General features: G+C 45.6%; 1 protein-coding gene across 3 annotated transcripts in view; it reads left to right on the top strand.

Moving 5' to 3' along the window:
- The window catches only part of LOC133352384 (rho guanine nucleotide exchange factor 19-like), a 40642-nt gene extending 18695 nt beyond the window's left edge, over positions 1 to 21947 (top strand). Inside the window, exons 2-15 of one of the 3 annotated variants that reach the window (XM_061567995.1) lie at positions 446 to 1077; positions 2217 to 2328; positions 4013 to 4083; positions 6105 to 6466; positions 7271 to 7431; positions 7858 to 8010; positions 12956 to 13085; positions 13863 to 13937; positions 15165 to 15257; positions 15460 to 15623; positions 16753 to 16917; positions 17155 to 17234; positions 17854 to 17958; positions 18106 to 21947. In XM_061567995.1, the coding sequence (XP_061423979.1) occupies positions 732 to 1077; positions 2217 to 2328; positions 4013 to 4083; positions 6105 to 6466; positions 7271 to 7431; positions 7858 to 8010; positions 12956 to 13085; positions 13863 to 13937; positions 15165 to 15257; positions 15460 to 15623; positions 16753 to 16917; positions 17155 to 17234; positions 17854 to 17958; positions 18106 to 18266 (2178 nt within the window). In that variant the 5' untranslated portion in view covers positions 446 to 731 and the 3' untranslated portion in view covers positions 18267 to 21947. Of the gene's footprint in view, positions 1 to 445; positions 1219 to 2216; positions 2329 to 4012; positions 4084 to 6104; positions 6467 to 7270; positions 7432 to 7857; positions 8011 to 12955; positions 13086 to 13862; positions 13938 to 15164; positions 15258 to 15459; positions 15624 to 16752; positions 16918 to 17154; positions 17235 to 17853; positions 17959 to 18105 lie in introns of all 3 variants that reach the window. The other 2 variants (XM_061567993.1, XM_061567992.1) reach the window with 2 other exon arrangements.
- Positions 21948 to 22657: the final 710 nt, after the last annotated feature.

Here is a 22657-nt window from a genome sequence, read left to right as displayed (position 1 = left end):
CGGAAATATTGTTCGAACACGATTTGTTCGAGTTCTGGTGCGTTCGATCTCCGAGGTTCTACTGTATAAACAACAGGCTTGACTTTACTGATGCAACCATGATTCCAGAGTTGGCATGCTGTACACAAACTTACTGGTCTCTTGAGATGCGTTCACATTCCTGAAAGCTTTTTACATGAAAATCCTAATTGTACGCTGTATTGTACCGAAAATTATTTATCCACATAAACTGGTTTAAACAAGCCTGAATTTCACGAAGAGAAAATTAATTTGAATGGACTCTCACCTGGTTAAATGAAGAAATGTTTAACACTGTAAATTGCTACTCTAAAAGTAGTAAAGTACTGCTGACTGTGGGGTAAGCATGTCAGAACTCAGAGTCTGAAATGTAAAGATGTACAACTTGAACTGATGATGGTGCTTTCATCGTTTGCTCTTTCTTTAGGTGCAGTGAATCTTGCACGAGAGCAAGCGTCGGATACCAATATTGATTCGGGAAATGACAACAATGACAATGGTGCATCGGACATCTTCATCGATGTAACAAAATGGAATTGGCAACACCTTGTTGAAGTGAAACTCCACCGCTGAATTGGAATTTGAGGAGGTGAAGGGCCGTCAGGGTGGTGACCGTGCAGCGTGGAGATGGAGCGAAACGACTCTGCGGCGTAGCCCTCGCTTGTCCCCCACCCCTCCCCAGCAAACCATCGGCAACGCACAAAGTCGCGCAAATGGAGGTCGACACCGTGCAGCAATCGATGGAGCGTGCAAGGCGCTCTCGGCAACGCCCTTCCAAGTACCACCAGCCCAAGAACGTGTCCGAGGAGGAGGAGGACGATGACGACCTGAAGCTGTGCTTAGCGTCGGACTACTACGGCGAAGAGCGTGACGGCGAACTCTTGACCCTCAACGGGGACCCAGTGGAGAGCGATACGAACACTGCGTACATGTCGGACGTCGACGGCTTCAATTTGTCCGGAATGAAGGATGCTCTGGATGTGCCCGACGGCTCGTCTGCGTCTCCGTGCATGTCGGGGCCTTTGGATATGTACGAGAGAATCCGGACTCGCAGGAGGGGTGAGAGAGCTATGACAATAATTGTGGCACATCCGGAGGCCTGTGAGGATGTGCATTTGGGCGAATCAGAGGCAGATCTGAAGGGTGGCCCCAGGCGCAAGTTAGCCATGCGCCGCAGGCACACTGTGCCCAGCAAGGAAGGTGGGCATGCAGTTTATTCTCTGCCAATTGTTTTGTTGTCTTCAGCTGCATTTTAGGTGTTGTCACCCGTCCCATGCAGCATTTGTGTTTTAAAATTTTTTCCCGACATCACGTCATGAGATGAAGGATCCATTTGGATATCTTGCAGAGCAGTGCAAGCCTTCATGTTAGAGAATTGGATATCACAGAGCTACCACTGAGATCCATTTAAGTGACGTTCGGTCCACATAGTAGAGCGCAGCACTTTCCCGCGCGCACACACATTGCATATGAGAATAATGTTTGTCGCATGACGGTCAGAAGTGCAGCAACACAGTTATTGTGATTTGTTTTTTTTTTTAGCGCAGTCGTTGGTGGCCAGGATAAGACAACCAACTCGCTATATTTGTGAAATTTAGTTTCATCGCAGGCCTGGATTTGAACCCAGGTCCTCAGTGGTGTCGGCTCAGTGCTCCGATCTCTGAGCAACAAGGCCATCTCTATGTGCTGGGCAGCCTTGTCAGTCAGCTCCCGCCAGGCACGAGATCGGTTTGAGAAGAGGTCGATAGGTTTTTTGTTTTTGTTTTGAAGACACGCACGAATTTCTCTATGGAATCACAAAAATGTGCCCTCTGCTGTAAAGCCAGTCTTAAAAGTGTTGACGTTATTCGGAAGAGTGGACACTTTTTCCTAATGTCATATCTCAAATGTGAAAAACAACGGTGCAGTAATTTACATTCCTTTATTAAATTTCCCATGCCGTTAAGTCGTGGCGGTTTTTTCTTTATCATACTTCACCACTCCGGTCAGTGCAGGGTGGTGAAGGGTAGCGGTCCAAGACTGTTTCGGACATCACAGACACATACAACGTTCACACAAACAAACTAATACGTTCTCACAGGCGCAACTTAATATGTGTATTGTAAGTTTAAAGATCGATATTGATGGCCACACTGTGACACCTGTACTAATGACCGTGCTTCCTTGTGCATCTGCATTGCCTGCTGTTTGATTTGTAGTGTCCGATGAAAAGGTGTCATTGTCGGAACCTTCAGAAATTCTGAGCACGGAAGCCACCGACCCTCTCCTGAAACAGCTCCCCAAGGCATCAAGCAACACGGACAGCATCGAGTACGTTTGTTTGGCCGCTGAATGACACGAGCGTGCTGCTGGAGATGATTGCAAATCAATGGTGGAATGCAAGGCCGCCCAAAGAGAGTGGCCAAAATGGGCAATATGCCCCGGGCCTCCACAACGAGGCTGTTTTAGTTGTTGTGGTGGCGAGATGTTAACTACCTCGCCTGGCATACATGAGGGTCGTGGGTCCGATCCAAACCTGATTCTTGTATACAGTGATCCCTCGTTTATCGCGGTTAATGGGGACCGGAACCCCTCGCGATAGGTGAAAATCCGCGAAGTAGGATTGGCCCCCTAGGAATTTCCGTATATGTGTGTGTGGGTACCAGAATGTTTAAAATATGTATATTTATACTTTATATATATATTTTACATAAATCTATTTAATTATAAAACCTTAATATTATACATTCACTCTCTCTCTCATACAATACGTATTATGGTGGTCTACACTCACCAATGACAGTATTATCTTGAGACTTGACTCCAGTAATGACGACGACGACGATGACAATGACGACGATGACGACGATGACAGACCTGTGCAGTTCGATGAATGTGATGATGAATGATGATGATGATGGTGTTACTGCACAGGTATAATAATGAGGCCTTTAAATCAGTTCTAAAAATCCGCGATGCACTGAGGCCGCGAAACTTGAACCGCGAAGTGGCGAGGGATTACTGTATTTGGAGTTTGTATGTTCATTCTCCCCGTAGCAAGCGTGGATTTGTCTCGGGCTCCTCTATTTTTTTTCCCCCTCTACATTTAGAGTCAACATGCATTTTTGAGTATTTGGCTGCTATAAAGTTCCACGTGATGATGATGATCAGCCACTTCGTTGTTGAGCTGTCATTTGTTATAGCCAGGTCGCTACGTATAGGTCAGTGGGCTTTATCTGGTAACATGAAAACTAAAAAAATATATAGTTTTAGAATAAGGGTGGGGGGGGGGGGGTCCCACGTGGACGTGGCATTCTTTCCCTGAGCCTCCAACTCTAGGGCCTGCAGGAAAACTTTGGGCGGCCCTGGCAGAATGGTCGTTTTGATGTCTCTTCATTTGCCACTCAAGTTAGCTCACACAGAACCCGACGTTTCATTTTCAGTTTGGACTTAACCAACAGCGTCCTCTTCTTCAAGCCTGTTACTAAAGAGACTGTGCTCTCATTACTAAGAAGTTGGGTGATTTTTGTCATAAGGGCCGTCCATAAATGACGTCACGCGATTTTGGACGATTTTTTACCCCCCCCCACCCCTTCGTCACACGGCGTCACAAAAAGTCAGACCCCCCCCCCTCAAATATGACGTCACAAAGCTTTGCCCCCCCCAAAAAAAATATAAAACATGCTTCAAATCGCTTTAAACTATTGTCATTGAAGTGCGTATTTAATGTGGCGCTGCACTCTGATGTTGTACGAAAAAAATATTAAAAAGTATGTTTATTTAAGTAGAACGTGTTGTCTATAGTTATTTAAAGTTGCGCATTTTTCCGTGACATCACATATCTCAACCCCCCCCCCCCTCCTCCTCGTCACACATCGTCACAAATGTCTGACCCCCCCCCCCCCCCCCCCCCCCCCAGGTGCGGACGGCCCCATAGCCAATAATATATTTACGTTACATATTTTTAATTCGCATACTCCTACAGCCTTGTGCTTATTGTACGCTTTCTTTTCAGACGCTCAGAAAACGCACACGGCTGGAAACAACGTGACCGAAGGGTGTCCATGTACAACCAGATGGCACATTGTAAGTGTGTTGTACCGAGGCAACATCTGTCCAGTAGAACCCCTCTTAACGAGCACCCCTGTTAACGACTAATCGCTTAACGACGGGGATCCATAGAACACAATGTGTAGTGTATAGTGTAGTGTATAATGTAGTGTATAATGTAGTGTATAATGTAGTGTATAGTAGAACCCCTCTTAACGAGGACCCCTGTTAACGACTAATCTCTTAACGGCGGGGATCCATAGAACACAATGTGTAGTGTATAATGTAGTGTATAGTGTAGTGTATAATGTAGTGTATAGTGTAGTGTATAATGTAGTGTATAGTGTAGTGTATAATGTAGTGCCTCCATAGAGCCCAATGTGTAGTGTATAGTGTAGTGTATAATGTAGTGTATAGTGTAGTGTATAGAAGTGTATAGTGTAGTGTATAGTGTAGAGTATAGTGTAGTGTATAGTGTAGTATATTATGTAGTGTATAGTGTGGTGTATAATGTAGTGTATAATGTAGTGTATAGAAGAACCACTCTTAACGAGCACCCCTGTTAACGACTAATCGCTTAACGACGGGGATCCATAGAACCCAATGTGTAGTGTATAATGTAGTGTATAATGTAGTGTATAGTGTAGTGTATAATGTAGTGTATAGTAGTGTAGCGCCTCCATAGAGCCCAATGTGTAGTGTATAGTGTAGTGTATAGTAGTGTAGTGTATAATGTAGTATATAGTGTAGTGTATAATGTAGTGTATAGTAGAACCCCTCTTAACGAGCACCCCTGTTCACGACTAATCGCTTAACGACGGGCCTCCAGAGAACCCAATGTGTAGTGTGTGGTGTAGTGCATAGTAGTGTAGTGTGTAGTGTAGTGTATAGTGTAGTCTATAGTAGTTTAGTGTATAGTAGTGTAGTGTAGTGCCTCCATAGAACCCAATGTGTATAGTATAGTGTATCGTGTAGTGTATAGTAGTGTAGTGTATAGTGTAGTGTATAGTAGTGTAGTGTATAGTAATGTAGTGTATAGTGTAGTGTATAGTAGTGTGTAGTGTAGTGTGTAGTGTAGTGTATAGTGTAGTGTATAGTATTGTAGTGTATAGTAATGTAGTGTGTAGTGTATAGTGTAGTGTATAGTAGTGTAGTGTATAGTGTAGTGTATAGTAATATAGTGTGTAGTGTATAGTGTAGTCCTCCATAGAACCCAATGTATTCGCTTCCCGACCACTCCCCTGTTAACGACGGGCTGTTGTAGGTACAGTAAATATAAATGAATGCATTTATTAACTATTTTATTTTAATATTATGTGTTAATAATGTTATTAGTATCTTTATGTATTGATATCCATTGTTTAAATATTATAAAGTAAATTTTTGGGGGTTTAAAGCTTAACTTTTGATGCTATCGGAACGAATTAAGCCACTAACATGTATATGCTATACTCGCTTAACGGCCAAATCGCTGAACGACCAGTTTCGTGGAACCAATTGCCGTCGTAAAATAACCAAACCCGCTCAAGCCTCCTGAGTGTGTCACCCCCACTCTGAATTCTCCCTCTCACCCTCCTCTGCCGCCTGTCTTCTAACAACGGTATTGGGCTGCCCTGCGAGAGTTCAACTTGTTTTTATTTGTCCCCTTGTATGAAAACGATAGCGCGATTTGGGATAAAATTGTGAAACTAATATTCTTTGTTGAATAATACTTTTTTTCTCAATGTGTATAATTAGGGGACCATTCTACTCTTATCTTGTTACTAAGTCACAACTGGAATGCGTTGAGATGTGTATGCCTTTTCTTGTGTATTTGGCCAGTACTGCTTGCCATACTCGCCTGTAAGACCTGTTCACATAACGATGCTTGTAGTGTCCTCGATTTTTATTTTGTTTAAACTTGTACGGTTATGGTTGATACATTAACATCAGCATCTAATTGACACACACACATATGTAACCAGGCTCAACCCTGCTTAGAATCCGAGGTCTTGTGAGTTTCGGACCCATCCGATATAATGCGGTCGACTGCTCGCTCGTCTCATCTGTCCTTGCAGCGGTGAAACTCTACCAGGAGTACAACATGATAGCCCAGAGGAGGGACTGCATGAAGCAAATCCGAATCTCCGTGGCCGTGGAGGGCTTCAATTTGGAGGAGCACGCCAAGGCGGGGGTCACGGGAGAGAGACCGAGCAGTGGACGAGGAGACATGGGCGGCAGCGGTGAAGAGGAAAGTAGCGGCAAGGCTGCCGTCGGCTGGATGCCCGAGCGATTGGACACGGAGGCTCCCTCGGAAGAGCCGTCACCCGACCCTGCACGCACCTACAGCCCGTTCTTCTCGCTGTGGCAGGAGTTGCCGGAAGTCCAGAGCAGCGGGGTGCTCGCCGCCATCTCGGCGGCGGAGTGCAGCAGGCAGGAGGTCCGTGGTGGGTGGGTGGGTTGGGTGGGTTTGGGTGTTGTTTCGTGAGCCGGGGAGTATGCATTCGGATGTCTTGCACAGCTGTGTTAGAGAAAGGTAATGCGGAAGGAGGTATCTCTCAACTACTCCTCAGATCTTCTTGGTTCTTTCGGTAAAGTCACGTAGAATGGAAATAAAATAATAAAAATAAAACATAATAAAATAATTCTCACGACGTTTCGGCCACAACGCAAGCAGCATTCTACGTGACTTTACTGAAAGAACCAAGAAGATGAATCCCTGCAGTCACGACAGCTTTAAATCGAAATACTCCTCAGATCCTTTCTTCAAGTGGCCACTGGTCTTCTCAGTTGGTGGCAGCGCTTTCCCATTGGTTGCCGCAGTAACCAGTGCTCGTCGGATGACGGTCAAACCAATAGTTTTGACTCTCGGAGCTGGAAATGAGCAAAATTACATGCAGCGCAAAAAAATGTATGCGATAGGGCTGAGATCATCAACTCCCTACGCTAAAGAACACAGTTCATCATAGATGATAGAAAGCTGCATTCAAGCCCAGTATCTCGGTGATATTCCCAGGTTTGCATGGTTTCCGTGCGTGATGGTGCTTTGTCTGTGCTGTTTAAGTGTGAATGTAATTCTTTGCAACATAATTGCTATTTTTAGGTTTGTTTTTTTAAATCTGTAATTATGGAATGCTTTGACGTTGTCTGCCCGCTGAGTCACTCTTGAAAAACAGCTTCTTAGCTCAATGGGCTTTTACTCGGTGGGAAATAAACTTCAGATTCCGATTTCGCGTGCGCTCAGGCAATGTTCGAACTCGTGACGTCGGAAGCATCCTACCTGCGGAGCCTGGAGGTTGCCCTCCACCACTTCCAAGACTCGTGCGAGCTGCAGAAAGTCGCGAGCCAGGCAGACAAGCACGCACTCTTCTCCAACCTGGCGGACGTGGCCTCGGCCAGCGAGAGGTGAGCGGCAGCCTCCCATCAGCACCTATCCCTCCCCTAGCATCGCCAGCGTGGCTAATGCCAGAAGGGTGAGCAGCACCCTCCATTTGCGCCCATCCCTCGCCTTGCATCGTAAGCAGGGCCAATAAGAAGCCACTGGAGCTATGCACATTTAAACCATCAAGATTGAAAATTAATTTATTTTGAACTGCTTTTTTGTTTAGTTTGTTGTCCTTTTCCCGCACCTTCAGTTAGCACGTTTGGCTATGTACGGCGCGAAAGAAGTTCTACAGACATACGTACATACCTTGAAGGCAAATCCGAGCTGGCACGCGAGCTCGGTTTGAGCTCCCGAAACACGTGCTCGCCCTCACCCCAACGCACTTCTGCGAGGATCAATGCAGACAGGTGGTGATCTCTACACGACCTTTGCGTGCATCACTCCAGGTTTTTGCACGATCTGGAAACGCGAGTGGCAGAAAACATACTCGTGCCGGACATCTGCGACATTGTGAGCGAGCACACGAAGAAAAACTTCCACGTTTACATCCCCTACGTGACGAACCAGAGCTACCAGGAACAGACACTGCAGAAGCTACGGTGAGCCCATGCTGATTTCTCTTGTTCCTTAATCCATTGGCGCGAAAATGTCTTATTGGTACCATGGGTGTTGGCAATCGCTATCAGTGATTTTCTTGAAGAATTCTATTTCTAGATTACAGATTTCTATGATAGCCACATCTCAGTGGTAGCTTTATATATATATATATAAAAATAAGGATACCGGAGTTTGGAAGAGAGATTTCTTGATATATATATAAAAAACTAATGCGATATGTAGCATCTATAGAATTATAATATGCAAATTTCGATTTAAAGCTTTCGTGACTGCAGGGATTCATCTTCTTGGTTCTTTCGGTAAAGTAACGTAGAATGGAAATAATAAAAATAAAACATAATAAAATATTGATTAATATTTAAAATAAAACATAATAAAATATTTATTACGTTTTATTTTTATTATTTTATTACTTCCCTTCTACGTGACTTTACCGAAAGAACCAAGAACATATAATATGCAAGTAAATCTGAAGTGTCTCTCTAAATCACACAGTATATATGCTAAGCTCTCTGCTCATGGTGGATTCCGGTAGCATTCACCACCCCAGGTGCCACCGACCAACCCGCTCGGCTCATCGCCTCTTCACCGGAAATGCGCCCAATCCCACCAAAATCTCACAAGCGAAGCAGGCGTTGAGCCTGGATATCGCTTGGATGGGTAACTGCCACGCACGCCAGGATTCCATAGGGCTGTGCTACGTGGTGGGCAGCAGAGGGGCAGTGCGGCAAAATCTATGATTATATTGTGCCTCTATGCTGCTACGTTTGTGCTGTCCACCTTCGTGAGCCCGCACTGTTTGGTAAAATTACCCCAACGAAGCAGCATGGTGTGGGGAGAGCCTTCATCCAGCAGGTGGGTTGACAAAAGGGCTGTACCTGAACGCGCGTCCACTTCACAGTCTGTTTGCGAACAGGATGCTGGATTTGTCCACTTGATCGATGTGTCGGCACTGCGGAGGGTGGAGTATGATATGGCCTTGCACTGCGCTCGAAATTCCGGGGTGGGAACGATGTATCGATTCATTTCCTGACCTAAATAGCTCATTTATTAATTGAATCGGCAAACTGCTTGGGGGGGACGGGGTGCGTGGGTGAATTGTCCCACACCTATTGTTTGCATACATCGGAATGATAATTACAGGCAGGATAGGTGAGACTGATGAACCACAAAGTTCACTGCTGTGCAAGAAAAGACTGTTGTATGTATGAATGTTGAACTTATTTTGCACCCTACGTAGCAATCAGTGATAAATCGAGGTGCGGGGGAAGGACATCAAAGTAAACACACAAACAAACCTAATCTACATTATATAACTTTAAATTAATTCATCGCTATTACGAGACGTCCGTCCGGTGTTGCTGTTGTAAAGTCACTGTGACCTCGGTGTCAATTCCTAGAAGTATGAAGTTGTTAATCAAGTACCAAGCTCCATCTTATTGTTCTTATTGTGTGTGTATGCCACGCCACGTCCGGAACTAAAACCTGCCGAGCTGGATTGGCAATGCTGAGTGCATTGCGAAAACAAGCGGCTGGTGAAACGAGTGCTTGCTTTAGCAGACTATTTCTTAACCACTAATGGGTATTTTTTAAATCCTTTATATTAAGTTCGCTTGCTTGCTTAGGACCGTGCAAATCTTTCGGTCGTTTTTTAACCCACTTCCCGTAATCCAATCGAGCTGACATTTTGCACACAGACTCGTTGTGCATGACAATTAATGTTAGTGAAAATTTTTTTCCAAAATTTTACACTCTTTAGGACAAAAATATTTAATTACCAATTGCTTAATGGTGCAATGCAATCATCTGACCCATAGGTGGCAGCCATCTCAAGCCAGAGGACGAGAGGACTCTAGCCGCCACGCATATAAAGGATTTACAGTGAAAAACTTTGTTTTTACGGGTTATACTTATTCAAGGGTCTAATGGCCATCCATGCAAGAGTGCTGAGCCAACACCCACGCGTATTCCCGGCTCCCCTGTCGGCATCAGTCGGTGGCATTTAGCCTAATTGGCCAATTGCACACAGCAAATGTGCAGTCACTCGCGTTTAGCCATCGTTGAGCTCCTACCAGCTTCTGAACATAGTTGGGTCATTGATCGTAGGCAGTTCCTGCTAGCCGCACTCCCCGCATGCCTTCTCTTTCTCAATGGCACCCACTCCATGTGATTGTTTCGAGTATTTGGCTGCTATAAATTTCCACGCGATAAGCCACTTCATTGAGCTATCATTCGTAGATCGGTTGCTTCTGAAAAAGAAGCGAATAGGTCAGTGGCCTTTACCTGGTAAAATAAACATAGCTATATATTTTTGAGTGAATTGTTTACCTTTCATAGACTTGGTACTTGTGTCGTGTTTTCGTATTGTGTGTTGTTGTAACTTTCTAAGCCTCCCCTACTGGACATCTGTTGGAAAGAGCTTCATAGCTCATCAGATTCCTCCAGTATAAATAAAGATTCGGATGTGTAATTTAGACACACACGAGGCTGCTAGTCATGATACATACGTAGCCACATTGATTTGGACAGCCACCTGTGATTACACCAAATACGATAAACTGATTGTAACAGCCTTGTCTCAGCGGCTATACACAACAATCCACGACCTCAACAATGCGTGGGTTTTCACTTAATTTGCCATTCACCATCTGTCAGGCGCTAACATTGTCATTGTATGACTGATATAAATTCCACTGATGTTGTCGAAAGGTTAGAAAACACAAACCTGCCAAAGTTGTAGTTGAGACCACTGTATTCTTCTAACTTGAAAACTTAGAAAAAGCCAAAATACAATTCTAGATTTGAAGCTTTCGTGACTGCAAGGATTCATATTCTTAGGTTTTTTCGGTAAAGTCACGTAGGTAAAAACATTAAAAAGTAAAATAAAATAAAAATCACGACGTTTCAGAGGCAACACAAGCTTCCGTCTTCAGGTGATACCGTCACAGCCACGACAGCTGTACTTGATACTTGATACAGCTGTCGTGGCTGTGACGGTACCACCTGAAGACGGAAGCTTGTGTTGCCTCCGAAACGTCGTGATTTTTATTTTATTTTACTTTTTAATGTTTTTACCTACGTGACTTTACCGAAAAAACCCAAAATACAATGTCCATATTTGTACTCCCAAAAACTATGGTCCACAGGGTTGCTTGGTTTAACCCAACGAGCAGTGCAAGCCTCAAATCCTACATTGTTTCGAGTGTCCATCCTGACATTGAGAAATGTACGATCCCCGTCAATCGGTTAAGCGAGCAACATGCCTCCCACGGGGTGTGACACTGAATTGTTGGAATGATCGCGGAAGTAGATTAAGTTAAGCGGGTGGTTTTTTTTTCTCTGTAACGGGTGCATTTCCAAAATATGAGTACGGTAAGAGTCTTTTTTTCATAAACGATCTAAATCTAGAATGTGTTCACCACCAAGTCACTGAAGAGAAGTCCGCCACGACTCTGCATGGCCTCTTTACGTTCGATTGGTTACGCGTTATAAATTTAATAACGATTTAATGGAATGTGGTACAACACGTATACATGGCGTATCACGTGCGTGCATGTGACGGCCTCGGGCATGCAAATGATTTAAAGTGCAAAACAATGCCCGTTACTTGGCTTTAACATCAACATTTTTCAGCTGAACTGTAACTTGTATCCGACACACGTAGCAACGTGGGGCACACCTCCATGTCCATGGGATCGGCAACCAAAATAACAAGAAGAGACGTTTTTGTTAGAATTCGGTACAAAACTCAATATTTCAAGAGCCGCTATACAAGACGGTGGTCCTTAATACATCACATCACGAAGCAGTGCTTAAAGAGCCACCACACGCAGCTTCTGCCGACCCCTGTCCATGACCGTAATTATAATATATATTGGGGGGGGGGGGGGGACACATCCCATCCCCCCCCAATATTCAAATATGCTCAAAATGTCCCCTCCCCCCAATATATTGCTATAAAAAAATTGCTATGCTATGTAAATAAAAACAACAATTTGCTGAACCTTGGCCACAATATCTGGGCTTGTCTTCATATAAATCAACGCATAGATTTCTGTTTATATGATTGTGGTTATGGTTGTACTTTATTAATCCCTAATCTCTGCCATTACATACAATGAAACAAAAAATGGTTAAAAAGTAAAAACAGAGCAATGTAATACAATACACTATTAGACATTATTGTAAAAAATAAGTTAAAAGTCCATCCCATGTGTTGGTGAATTTTTTAATATTTTAGGCAGGAAATTAGTTTTTAAATTTAGATATTTTTCTGGGTTGGAACTCCCAGACAACCTGGAAGATTTGGTCCCCCCCAATGTTGACTCCATGGCTACAGCCTTGGTGCACATTAACAATCTACGTGGCTGGTCATGTGCAGCTGATGCAGTTTTCGCATCACAGGTACTTAAAGTAGACTTTGCAAGAACAAACTCGTGGGCGTGCCGATGAAAATTTGTACCTGTGATGCGTTCATCGAACTGCCGAGATGTGCCAGTGCAGTGCCCCACTAAGTAGCTTTCAGACTTGGTGAGGCCTGCCGAGAAAATCAATGGGCATGTTAATGCTGTATATAGTTTTTTTAATAGTTTTTAGTATGTCCAGGCATATAGGTAAATCGTGCACAGTCTGGATCTTTTTTGGGATATCAAGCGTATTGACAGCCTACCACCTGACTTCATTTCCCACAGTTTGACTATAGAACCCACTGGCTGGCTTTAATGTCCAATGCTAGACAACATATCGTCCCAGCTGCAGTGTCCATTGTTTGGCGATATAGTACACTGCCCGACTTGAATGCCCATTGACTATAAGACACGCATTGTCTGGTGTTAATGCCCCTGCTTGGCTATACAACAGTGACAGTGACGTCCGTCACCTTGTTTGGGTGTTGTGCGTGGTCGCGCGCACGGTGTCATTCTCCAGGCGGACGAACGCCAAGTTCTCTCCATTGCTGGAGCATCTGCAGGAGGACCCCATCTGCAACCGCCTCTCGCTCCAGTCATTCCTCATCCTGCCCTTTCAGCGCATCGTGCGAATCAAGATACTTCTCGAGGTCAGTCGCCACCACGATCCACCAAGCTCGTGCGCTCCTGGGCCTCTGAGAGAATTGAGCGTGGCCGGGTACAGATCGGAGCTTTGATTTGATGCTTAGGCTCCCCCCACTCACCCTCCTCCCCCCATTCCTGAGATGAGACTCGTAGCGAATGTTGTAATCACATCCCTACCGCTGAAGCCTGCATAACAATATGCACATCCGCATTTGAATGTTGGGCCTCATTGGGTACTGGCTCCGTGCTTTGACCCCTCGGATGTCCGGCCACCCCTTTACCAGACGTTTTTGACTTGTGTATGACTTAATCACCTGAATGTGCCCTATATCGTTGGATCTTGGAAGCTAAGCAGGGTTGAGCCTCCAAGAGCGTGCTTGGATACCCAGGTCACGCTTGCAAATAGGACTCTCGCAGTCTCCTGGCTAAATAGTATTAACTTCATCGGTGACCACGATGCATAAACACGAGTCATATAAGCTGCTTGGGGCTACACCGTGGAGTGGCAGAGGCTAGTGCAGCGAGATTCATTGTTATGCTGTACTCGGCTCCCACCGTCTATGCTGCCCGCCTTCACCAACACGCACCGACCGGCGTGGCGAAGTATGGTAAAATATAGCCCCCACAATTCTGACCGCGTGAGAGAGGGCTTCATCTAGCATTGGACTAGAAAAGGGTCATCTTTATGTGTACATGCCACATGATCATACAAGCGCAGTGAAACAGTGTTGCCTGTACGGAGTTTGCATGTGACCGGTCCTGTCTTTTTTTCTGTGCGCTAGAATATCCTCAAGAAAACGGAACCACATTCCCGATATGAAGAAACTGCTTCTGTGGCACTGAAAGCACTGGCAAGGGTAACTATCCGATATGTTTAAATTCCTGCCTTTGCAGGGATAAAGAGGAAACATCAAAGTGGTGGAAATTCCACATCTATGGCAGGGGAACTATTATACAGAAGACAACCACTCAGTAAAGTCACGTAGGTACCTACGTGATTTTACCGAAAGAACCAAAGAGTATGGATTCCTGCAGTCACGAAAGCTTCAAATCAAGACAAACACTGTTGATTTACAAACAAGTTGGTACTCGTTTTTACAACCCAGGAGGGGGATGATGGGCCAAGTCGATCCGCAACCGGGATTTGAACTTGTAACCTTCCCCACTGTGAGCCGGGGACTCAGTCGCTCGACTGAGAATGAGAATCAGAATATTTATGCTGGAGGAATCCAATGAGCTATAAAGCTCTTTTTCACAGATGTCCAGTAGGGGTGGGTCACAAGGTTGCAACAATGAACAATACAAAAACACGATAGGAGTCCAGAGTATAGGAAAGGTAAACAAATCGCTTAAAAATTTTAAACAAATAAAACTAAACTATGATGCCGTAACACTGTGACGAGGGGTCCCGCCATTAGTCCTGTGTCATCGATTTAAATCCAGCGTGGAATCGGACACGGTGTTTAGTTTTGGTAATCCGCCCTATTATTTCCGCCAGCCAGCAGCGTAAAGCGGCTCCACCACAGTTGATCAGCAGGTCACACGCGGCTGGGTAAAGTGAGGATAAATCCCGCCTCTTTCAAATTTATCTGGCCTGAGTGGAAAAATAGGCTAAAATACCCTCTTTAGAAAGCCTCGGGAGAGAGAGATCTCTGTTTAGTGGAGGCCCATCTAACAGAAGTGGCGTGAGCAAGAAATTGCAGGGCTGTACCTCTACCTTTGAACCACTTGTGGGTAGCACCGATAATATTGTTTACAGCCAGCATCATACACATCACCTCCGATTGACACGGTTGGTGCGAAAGAACGCCAACATAAATACGTACATCACCCGAGCGGTTTAGAATACACTGGCCAAACGTCGTACTCAGATGGTAAATGTTGTGGCTTGGCTCTCCGTCACACCGGTGTGCTGTGACGTATTGGCATGTTCTGTTTACGTGACAACCCTTACAAGTTGGCTGTGTCGGGTTTAAATGACACGTTTGTATATTTACGCGATCTAACCCAAAAACAAAACCTCTATTAATAGAACACACTGTTGTAACCAATTTAAGAGCTTGATGTTGACTTTCCGTCTGCAGTTGATACAAGAGTGCAATGAAAATGCTCGGAAAATGAAGAGGACGGAGGAGTTAATCCACCTGCACAATACCATCGAGTTTGACAAAATGAAGGTATTCCTTTGTCCACACGCTGCAGCAGTCCGCTATCGAAATCTCTTCGTGCCAACTCTGCCTCCACGACGCGACTCTGTTGCTCGCTATGCCGCGGGAGGCCTTCACAGACGCTCGCTCAACAGCACTTTCCTCTCTGACAGTCTGTCCAAGGCCACAATGGGAGATGTTCGCCTTCGTGTGTGTGTGTGCGTCGTCACAGTCGCTGGCGCTCATCTCCCCCACGCGCTGGCTGGTGAAGCACGGGGAGCTTTTGGAGCTGGCCGTGTCGCGCACGACGGGAAGCACGCTCATGAACAGGCTCATGACCAAGCGCATCTATCTGCACCTGTTCAACGACATCCTCATCCTGTCCCGGCGCAAGGAGTGAGTGAAGCGAGACGTTGCCGCAACCGGGCTGTGCGGCAGCACAGCCCGGTTGCGTACCCGGCCGCACCAGGGTCGCAAATGGGTACCCGTACCCTACCCGATACCCGGCCGGGTACGGGTAGCCGTTCCCTACCCGAAATGAGTGACAAACGGTGACTCACGACCTACCCGTACCCGGCTGCACCAGGGTTGCAAACGGGTACCCATACCCGTACCCGGCCGGGTACGGGTACCCGGGAATCGGGTAGGGTACGGGTATCGGGTACCCGGTTGCGACCTCTGGGCAGCAGTAGCTGCGGTAGCTGCCGCTGCGATGCAGACCGGTCGTGATTGTCCCCGGGGTGGTGCTGTGGCAGCCGAGTGACATCTGTTGGAAAGAGCTTCATAGCTCATCAGATTCCTCCAGTATATAAATAACGATTCGGATGCGTAATTTAGACACACACGAGGCAGCCAATGATGATACATACGTAGCCACATTGATTTGGGCAGCCTCCGATCTTGCAGACTCCAGCCACCTCAACCTACAAACGTACAACATGTGGTGCTGCACTGTGACCTCCGGTCAGTGAGCTCTCACCACTGCACTAAAAACCTAGTGACCTGCATTCGATTCCCAGCCACGGCTATAACATCAGTTCTGGGCCTCTGCCGATATTTAAACATCAGCAATGGGGAGACAAATTCGACCGAGCTTGGTGCCAAATTACACACCACCCTCCACCGTGCACCTCACCAGCCTTAATAGGTGCTCGCTGACAGCACTCTTGCCGCAGCAGCCTCCGCAACTATTGTTCTTGTCATGTGTGCGTGTGTGCTTGTGTCTGCACACACACAGAGTAGCGGTTAGCGCTGCGCTGCGCTACGAACCAGGCGACCCGAATTAGATTCCCGCTCATGGCCAACAGCATTGACGATTATCTGAACCGGTCCTGGGCCTCCCCTAGGTCGACTCAGCCTGAAAATGTATACCTGGTGCGGTGTGGAAACATCGCCACTGGTGCGTGGTTCTGGCGACCCACCACCTCGTGTTCCTGTCCGGCCTTCATAGGTGCTCGCGAACAGCACTTGCCCCAACAGTCTGTTAAGGCTAAACGGGGGATCTTTGTCTTTGTGTGTCTGCCAGCAGCGGAGGGAAGTTCACCGTGTTCTGCCATGCAGACCGTACGAAGGTGGAGTTACAGTCCCTGGGTGCGGCCGAGAATAACGTGGCCACGGACAACTCCTTCTACCTCCTCCTGGATGACCACGACAGCCGGAAGTACCGCCTCCTCCTGCGCGCTGCCTCGCAGTACGTAGCGCTCGCATCGCTTTGTTTTGGTGTCACCGGGAAGGCGGTGGGGGGCGGGGAGGGTGGGGGGGCCGCCTGTGCCCGCCGTAACTAAAGCTCCGATTAGCACGGTTGGCCGCGTACGGTTCGAAAGAATTTCAACGTGGGAAAGGGTTAACGGTTAAGCCTTTGGATAATGCGAAGTAGCGTCAATCGCTGTTCATTGACATTGCGTCCACCGCCGTTCCAATGTCGAAGGAGCGAGAAGGAGCGCTGGGTCGAGGCCATCGCGCCACCGCAGCGCAAGGACGAGGCGGCCCTGGTCTACGAGGGGGAAGGTGAGGCCTGCACGATGTCCAGCGTAGAGCAGCACAGCTGCCAGTAAGAGAGCACTGCTATTGTCTGGCACGGACGCATTGATGTAGTCAGCATATTAAGATCTTATATCTTCGTATGGCTGATGTAGATGCTGAGCAACAACTAGAATTTCACATTCAGGTGGTTAAGCCAGATAACCGTGCCAGGAGAAGCATAGTTTATCGCTGAGCATATTAAAATATAACAAGACTGGTGGGCATGGGGAAAGGGAGACTTGTGGTTTAGAAGACATGGCTGAGAGGCACGCCTCGACATTGTTCTCAATACAGTCCCACATCAAGTTCAAGATCTCGCTCACCGTCTTTAAGATGTTCCAAAGACCACGCCACTCTCATCTCACTCTACTGCCCTACACACACTCTCCTCCTCCCCGCTCATCACTTCTCCTCTGCAATCAGTGAATACGCCAAATAAATAATTCTAGATGTTGAGGGCCACACAAGAAGAAGCCATACCCTCAGAAATGTACACCCAATAATGTCTCATTGGCGTGATTATCACGAGACCAATGGCTTGGGGGGAGGTCTTCATCCAGCAGTGGCTAGATCACAACTGACGGTAATGATGGCGGTGTGACAGACTGCCCGCAGGTCTACTGTCTGAAAGCCTACGTCGCCCAGGAGCCCGACGAACTGAGCCTGGACAAGGGCGACATCCTCAGCATCACAAGGAAAACCTCCGATGGCAAGCCACTCTCACGGCACAGCGACACATTTTCAGTAGCCCGCTGTATGCACGAGTCGCAAAATCTTCCGCGGCACGTCGCGCGGGACGTTCCCCGCGTGGTTTGACCTTTTGCCCTATCCCCCGGTCGTGGTGGGGGTCCCGCAGGTTGGATGGAGGGAGTACGGCTCTCGGACGCGGAGAAGGGCGGCTGGTTCCCCACGGCGAATGTGGCAGAGATCACCAACGTACACGTCCGTACGCGCAACATCCGCGACCGCCACCGCCTCCAGCTCGCCACGCAGAACCTGCAGCGCAAGCATTCGTGATGGCACGGAAACCTCCCAGCGCCAGCCAGTCGTCATCGTCATCGTCGTTATTGCGAGAATTCGGCCGTTCTCCACCCCATGAGCCGACACGGGCCACGGCATTGATACCATGCAGGAGAAATGAAGACATTTTAATGTGTGCAGGGAATGTCAGCGCCAAGTTGCGGTGATAAAGTAGACTTAATATGCGACGTGAAACAAATGTCTTGCAGTACTAACTCGGCACTGGCTCGAGGAGTGGACGTGTTCCCTCTGTATTGTGGGAATTAGTAACCCGAGTCATGTTTTGGGGGACTGGCAGGTGGAAAGGGAGGACACGGGCACCATTTGCTTGGGGCCGCCATAATAAAATGGCTAAGAACCAATGACTTCATATTGATAGCCTCCTATGGAGTACATCTCAAGGCACTCTGTGGTCGTCTAGCCAAGGAGGACCCCTGGTGGCAGCTGTCTCTACAGCACAAGGTGAATGCGGCATTGGAAAGCAAGTGGGCATTACTCTGCCAGTTGCTACAATGAAGTAATTTGCATGGCATTTATCAAATTTGCCAAATTTCAACCATATGCCAGAACAATGGCCTGCACTTTTAAAGTGAGTTCAGTACAGCAGTAGCACCTACATTCCCAGAATGCGGTGGAAGGCTGGGATGCAAGAAGACTGAATGAAGGACCCACCATGTTGTCCAGGGCTTAACTTCAGCAAGGGCTGTCTAGGTTGATGACCCACAAAATATTTCCACATCAGGCACATAAAGTATACCACTCACTGTGGTTACTCGTCATGTGGAAACTGCTCCAGTCTGCTAGTTAATTGGAAGACATTCAGTTGCAATGGGGCCCTGGTGTTTCCCAAGACCAGGTTTAAAATCCATGGTGTACACATGTGAGGCCAGACTTGTGTCCTGGTTTCAGTAGGACCGGCATTGACCCATGAAATGAGGACATACAACGGGACTTGTGGCTTCATCTGAGCCAGTCAGAGATAATGGATGGATTTTGTGTGACTGCCCCTGTGGATTTTAGTGGATCACACGTAGTGACCACAGGCAGGCAGAATGACTGGTTTGAAAGTGTTTTACGTTTTGGTTAATTTTTGTTACATATAAAATGACTGTAAATATGATATCCTTGAGAAGTACGCTAAAGTAAGTGGGTTACTTTATAAAATCCCTGCCAGGATGTACGTTCACATTGCTTGGTAATTGCCAATTTTTCAACATCTGTCACGTGACAAACAATCTTACAGCACAGTTCATGGGAAAGTGCACCCTCTAGTGGTTATGGATTTTTATTAAAAAAAAAGCCACTTGAATGTTTCATTTGCCTTACAAGATGTCTCCAACACGAAGGGTTGCACTGCTCTGCTAAGTATTCTGAATGGATTATTCATCTCAGCATGATGCCAATAGGACAATTGTAAAAAAGTTGGATTAGATTTACCAGCATTTTTTAAAAGGCATGGAATATTCTCTAAGGGACACACATTTTACGTTTAATTTAAGCACTTGAAAAACATAGTAGGACTTGTATCTGTTGGATCAGCTTTTTTATTTAAAAAAGTTCCAATTATGAATGTATGGATGTTATTTTTATATTTCTATTAACAGTTGTCCTATTGTGATTTTACAGAACAGTAATGTAATAATCCGCTAATTTATACGCTGTAAAGCAGGTGTTGGTCTAATCTAATACCTCTACAATTAGATCTGTCCAATTTGTAGAGAGAATTTGTTTCTGTTCCAAGTTGCCTTGTCTGTTCATCTCTCCCATATATGCGGCACACTTAGCTCACATGTTTGGACGGCCTGGCAGCAGCCTCGGGCAATACTGTTAGGTACCCAGAAGCTAGTGGTTTGGAGGAGAGACCAGCACCGCTCATCAAATTACAGAAGAAAGTGCGAGCCCTATCAAAGGCTGCTTTGTCAGAAGATGAGGTGTCCCCAGCCTATGGGGCTTTACAAGATGTGCAGTACCACCCAAATTAGTCGCTCAAAGTAGCATAGCACGGCACCATCTAAGCACAGGTTAAGGACGGCGATCCCACCCTGAGCATAGCAAACAAAAAAACTACGAAACTTTTTTTTATTTTACCAGGTAAGGCCCACTCAGCTGCATAGCTCTCAGTGGAACTTACCTGGCCTTTCAGAAGCCACCTGGCCACAAATGATGGCCCAATGGAGAAGTGGCTTGTCACGTGGACATTTATAGCAGCCAGATACTCTTAAACGCATGTTTCTAAATGCGGAGGGGAAAACCCGAAGGACCCGGAGAAAAATCCACGCGACCACGGGGAGAATATGCAAACTCCAAACATACAGGCCTGTGTAGGTTCTTCAAGCCTCGAGTGCTAAATCCCACAAAGATGAATAATGATTGGAGGAAAACCTTGCGCTACGCAAGATGTGAGTTTAAGTAAACGTAAAACCAATTCGGATTGTAGCAAAGGAAGGAGATGCAAGGAGAAAGTGTGAAGATAAGATGCGTATGGAGGGCATGCTGATGTCTGAGGCATAGAAACGTTTCTAGAAAGAATTGTCTGGAAACATCCGAAAACACAATTAAAATATAAAGATCGTAAATCATTGATTCTTGAAGTGTTTTATTTCAATATATGCATTATGATTGTAAGGATGAATCTTAATCGATGCATTCAACTTCATGTTATTCCCTTGGCAGCCGAGGTACCAAACATTAATTGTATTTAGTGTACAGTGGTTTTTAAAAGTTACATGTAATTGATTTTTAATTACAGATGACTGAACAAAACTCTGTTTGATGCTGCATTGCTAAAGAGGTAGTAACTGGGTGACACGGAGCTCTGAGCCGACCTTTAATCTGAAATTCCACCGATGTGGTGGAGTTGTTCCCAGTCTGGTCTCCATCGACTCGAGTGACATTTATCTTGTCTGTCTAGCTATTATCCGATATTCCTATGGTAAAGAGGAATGACTTGGAAGTGGTGGCAAATTCATAATTGCATCAATTTTTATCCACTCGGATAAAAGGAGTAATTCACTTATGAACGTGGATAATAGGATGAACCCCGAAATGCATTATTTCGTGAGTGCCAAAGATCTCACAAACTATCTTTCTTCAAAATGATTTGGAACTCATCTTTAATTGTTTGCATGGTTTGGGGACAGAATAAAAACGGAGTTGCTGGTTGCGAGTGTGTATGTATACGTCATCTTCTTTAAGTAAAATTGAGATAATTTGAGGGATGTTCAAGAACGAACTTGATAACCCACACATGTTTTGTAGATAAATCTCACTGGCTTTGTTGGAACACTTGTGACCTGCTTTTAATATTTTTTCGTTTCATGATCTCCCTACAAATGGCCGTACAATAAACTTAACACTCCCCTTTTTAAGCCACCTAATTCATATACTCTCAACAAAAGCTTGCTGCTTTTTGGACAAAGTGGAATGTGTGGGTTATAAAGTGTTTTGTTTTATTTTCCCCAGCATTCTAAGAATAGAAAAAAATCTGCATCTGCCAAGAGCTGTCTTAATATCTGAATGTCTCACGTTGTGCATTACACTGGTTATTTTATTTCTGAATACGGTTTTTAATGTTGTGTTTTCCATCGTGATAGAACTGTAATTGTACAAAAGACCTAATGTGTACGCCTAGCTAGCTCTTAATGTCGACTTGTTTTTAATAAAGGATATTCAAAAAGATGAATTTGATTAAGTGATCTCTTTGTGTGTCTGTGTACAATTTCATGTTTCGTGATGATCAGAAATCTCCATAGCGAAGAAGAATGTAGCACAGCTGACATCAAAATAGACGCTGTATTATAGTACAAGTCATCATATGCCTAATCGTTACGGGTTATATGAGCCATGATGAATCAATGTGAACTGCTTTTTGCGTTTAGTTTGCTGCCCTATCCCCGCACCTCCGACCAGCACGGTCGTCTACGTACGGTGCGAAAGAAGTTAAACATAAAATGTGTGGTCTTAAGAATTTGAATTTATACAATGCTTAAATACCACAACTCAAACTGCCCTACGAAATCTAATCATTAATTATGTTTACTGGCCAGCACCTCCAATTAGCACGGTTGGCTAAAAATAATTACTGGCCAAGACAAATTAGAAAATCTATTTAAAGTATATTAATTAATACACTATTTAATTGCATGCCTGTTCAGGTTATCATGTTGATTAACTGTGACTAATCCAACCGATAATTTATACTGCATATTTTCTGATTACCATAATCCATTGTAATTTATATGACTACATTCACGACACATCTATATTTACGAGATATCACCCCAAAAAATGAATATTGGTCGCAAAAAGCCTACGTGTTAAACATATTATCGACCCTGGCAGTATGATGGGCTGAGACAACTCTCAGCCAGGCTTTGTACAATTGCGAC

The sequence above is a fragment of the Lethenteron reissneri genome, chromosome 40 (genome assembly GCF_015708825.2).
Source record: "Lethenteron reissneri isolate LAM-NWPU_2019-01 chromosome 40, ASM1570882v1, whole genome shotgun sequence".
In the NCBI taxonomy this organism is placed as follows: Eukaryota; Metazoa; Chordata; class Hyperoartia; order Petromyzontiformes; family Petromyzontidae; genus Lethenteron; species Lethenteron reissneri.
Note: the sequence above shows the minus strand (reverse complement) of the source record. Positions and strands in the feature narration are given on the sequence as shown.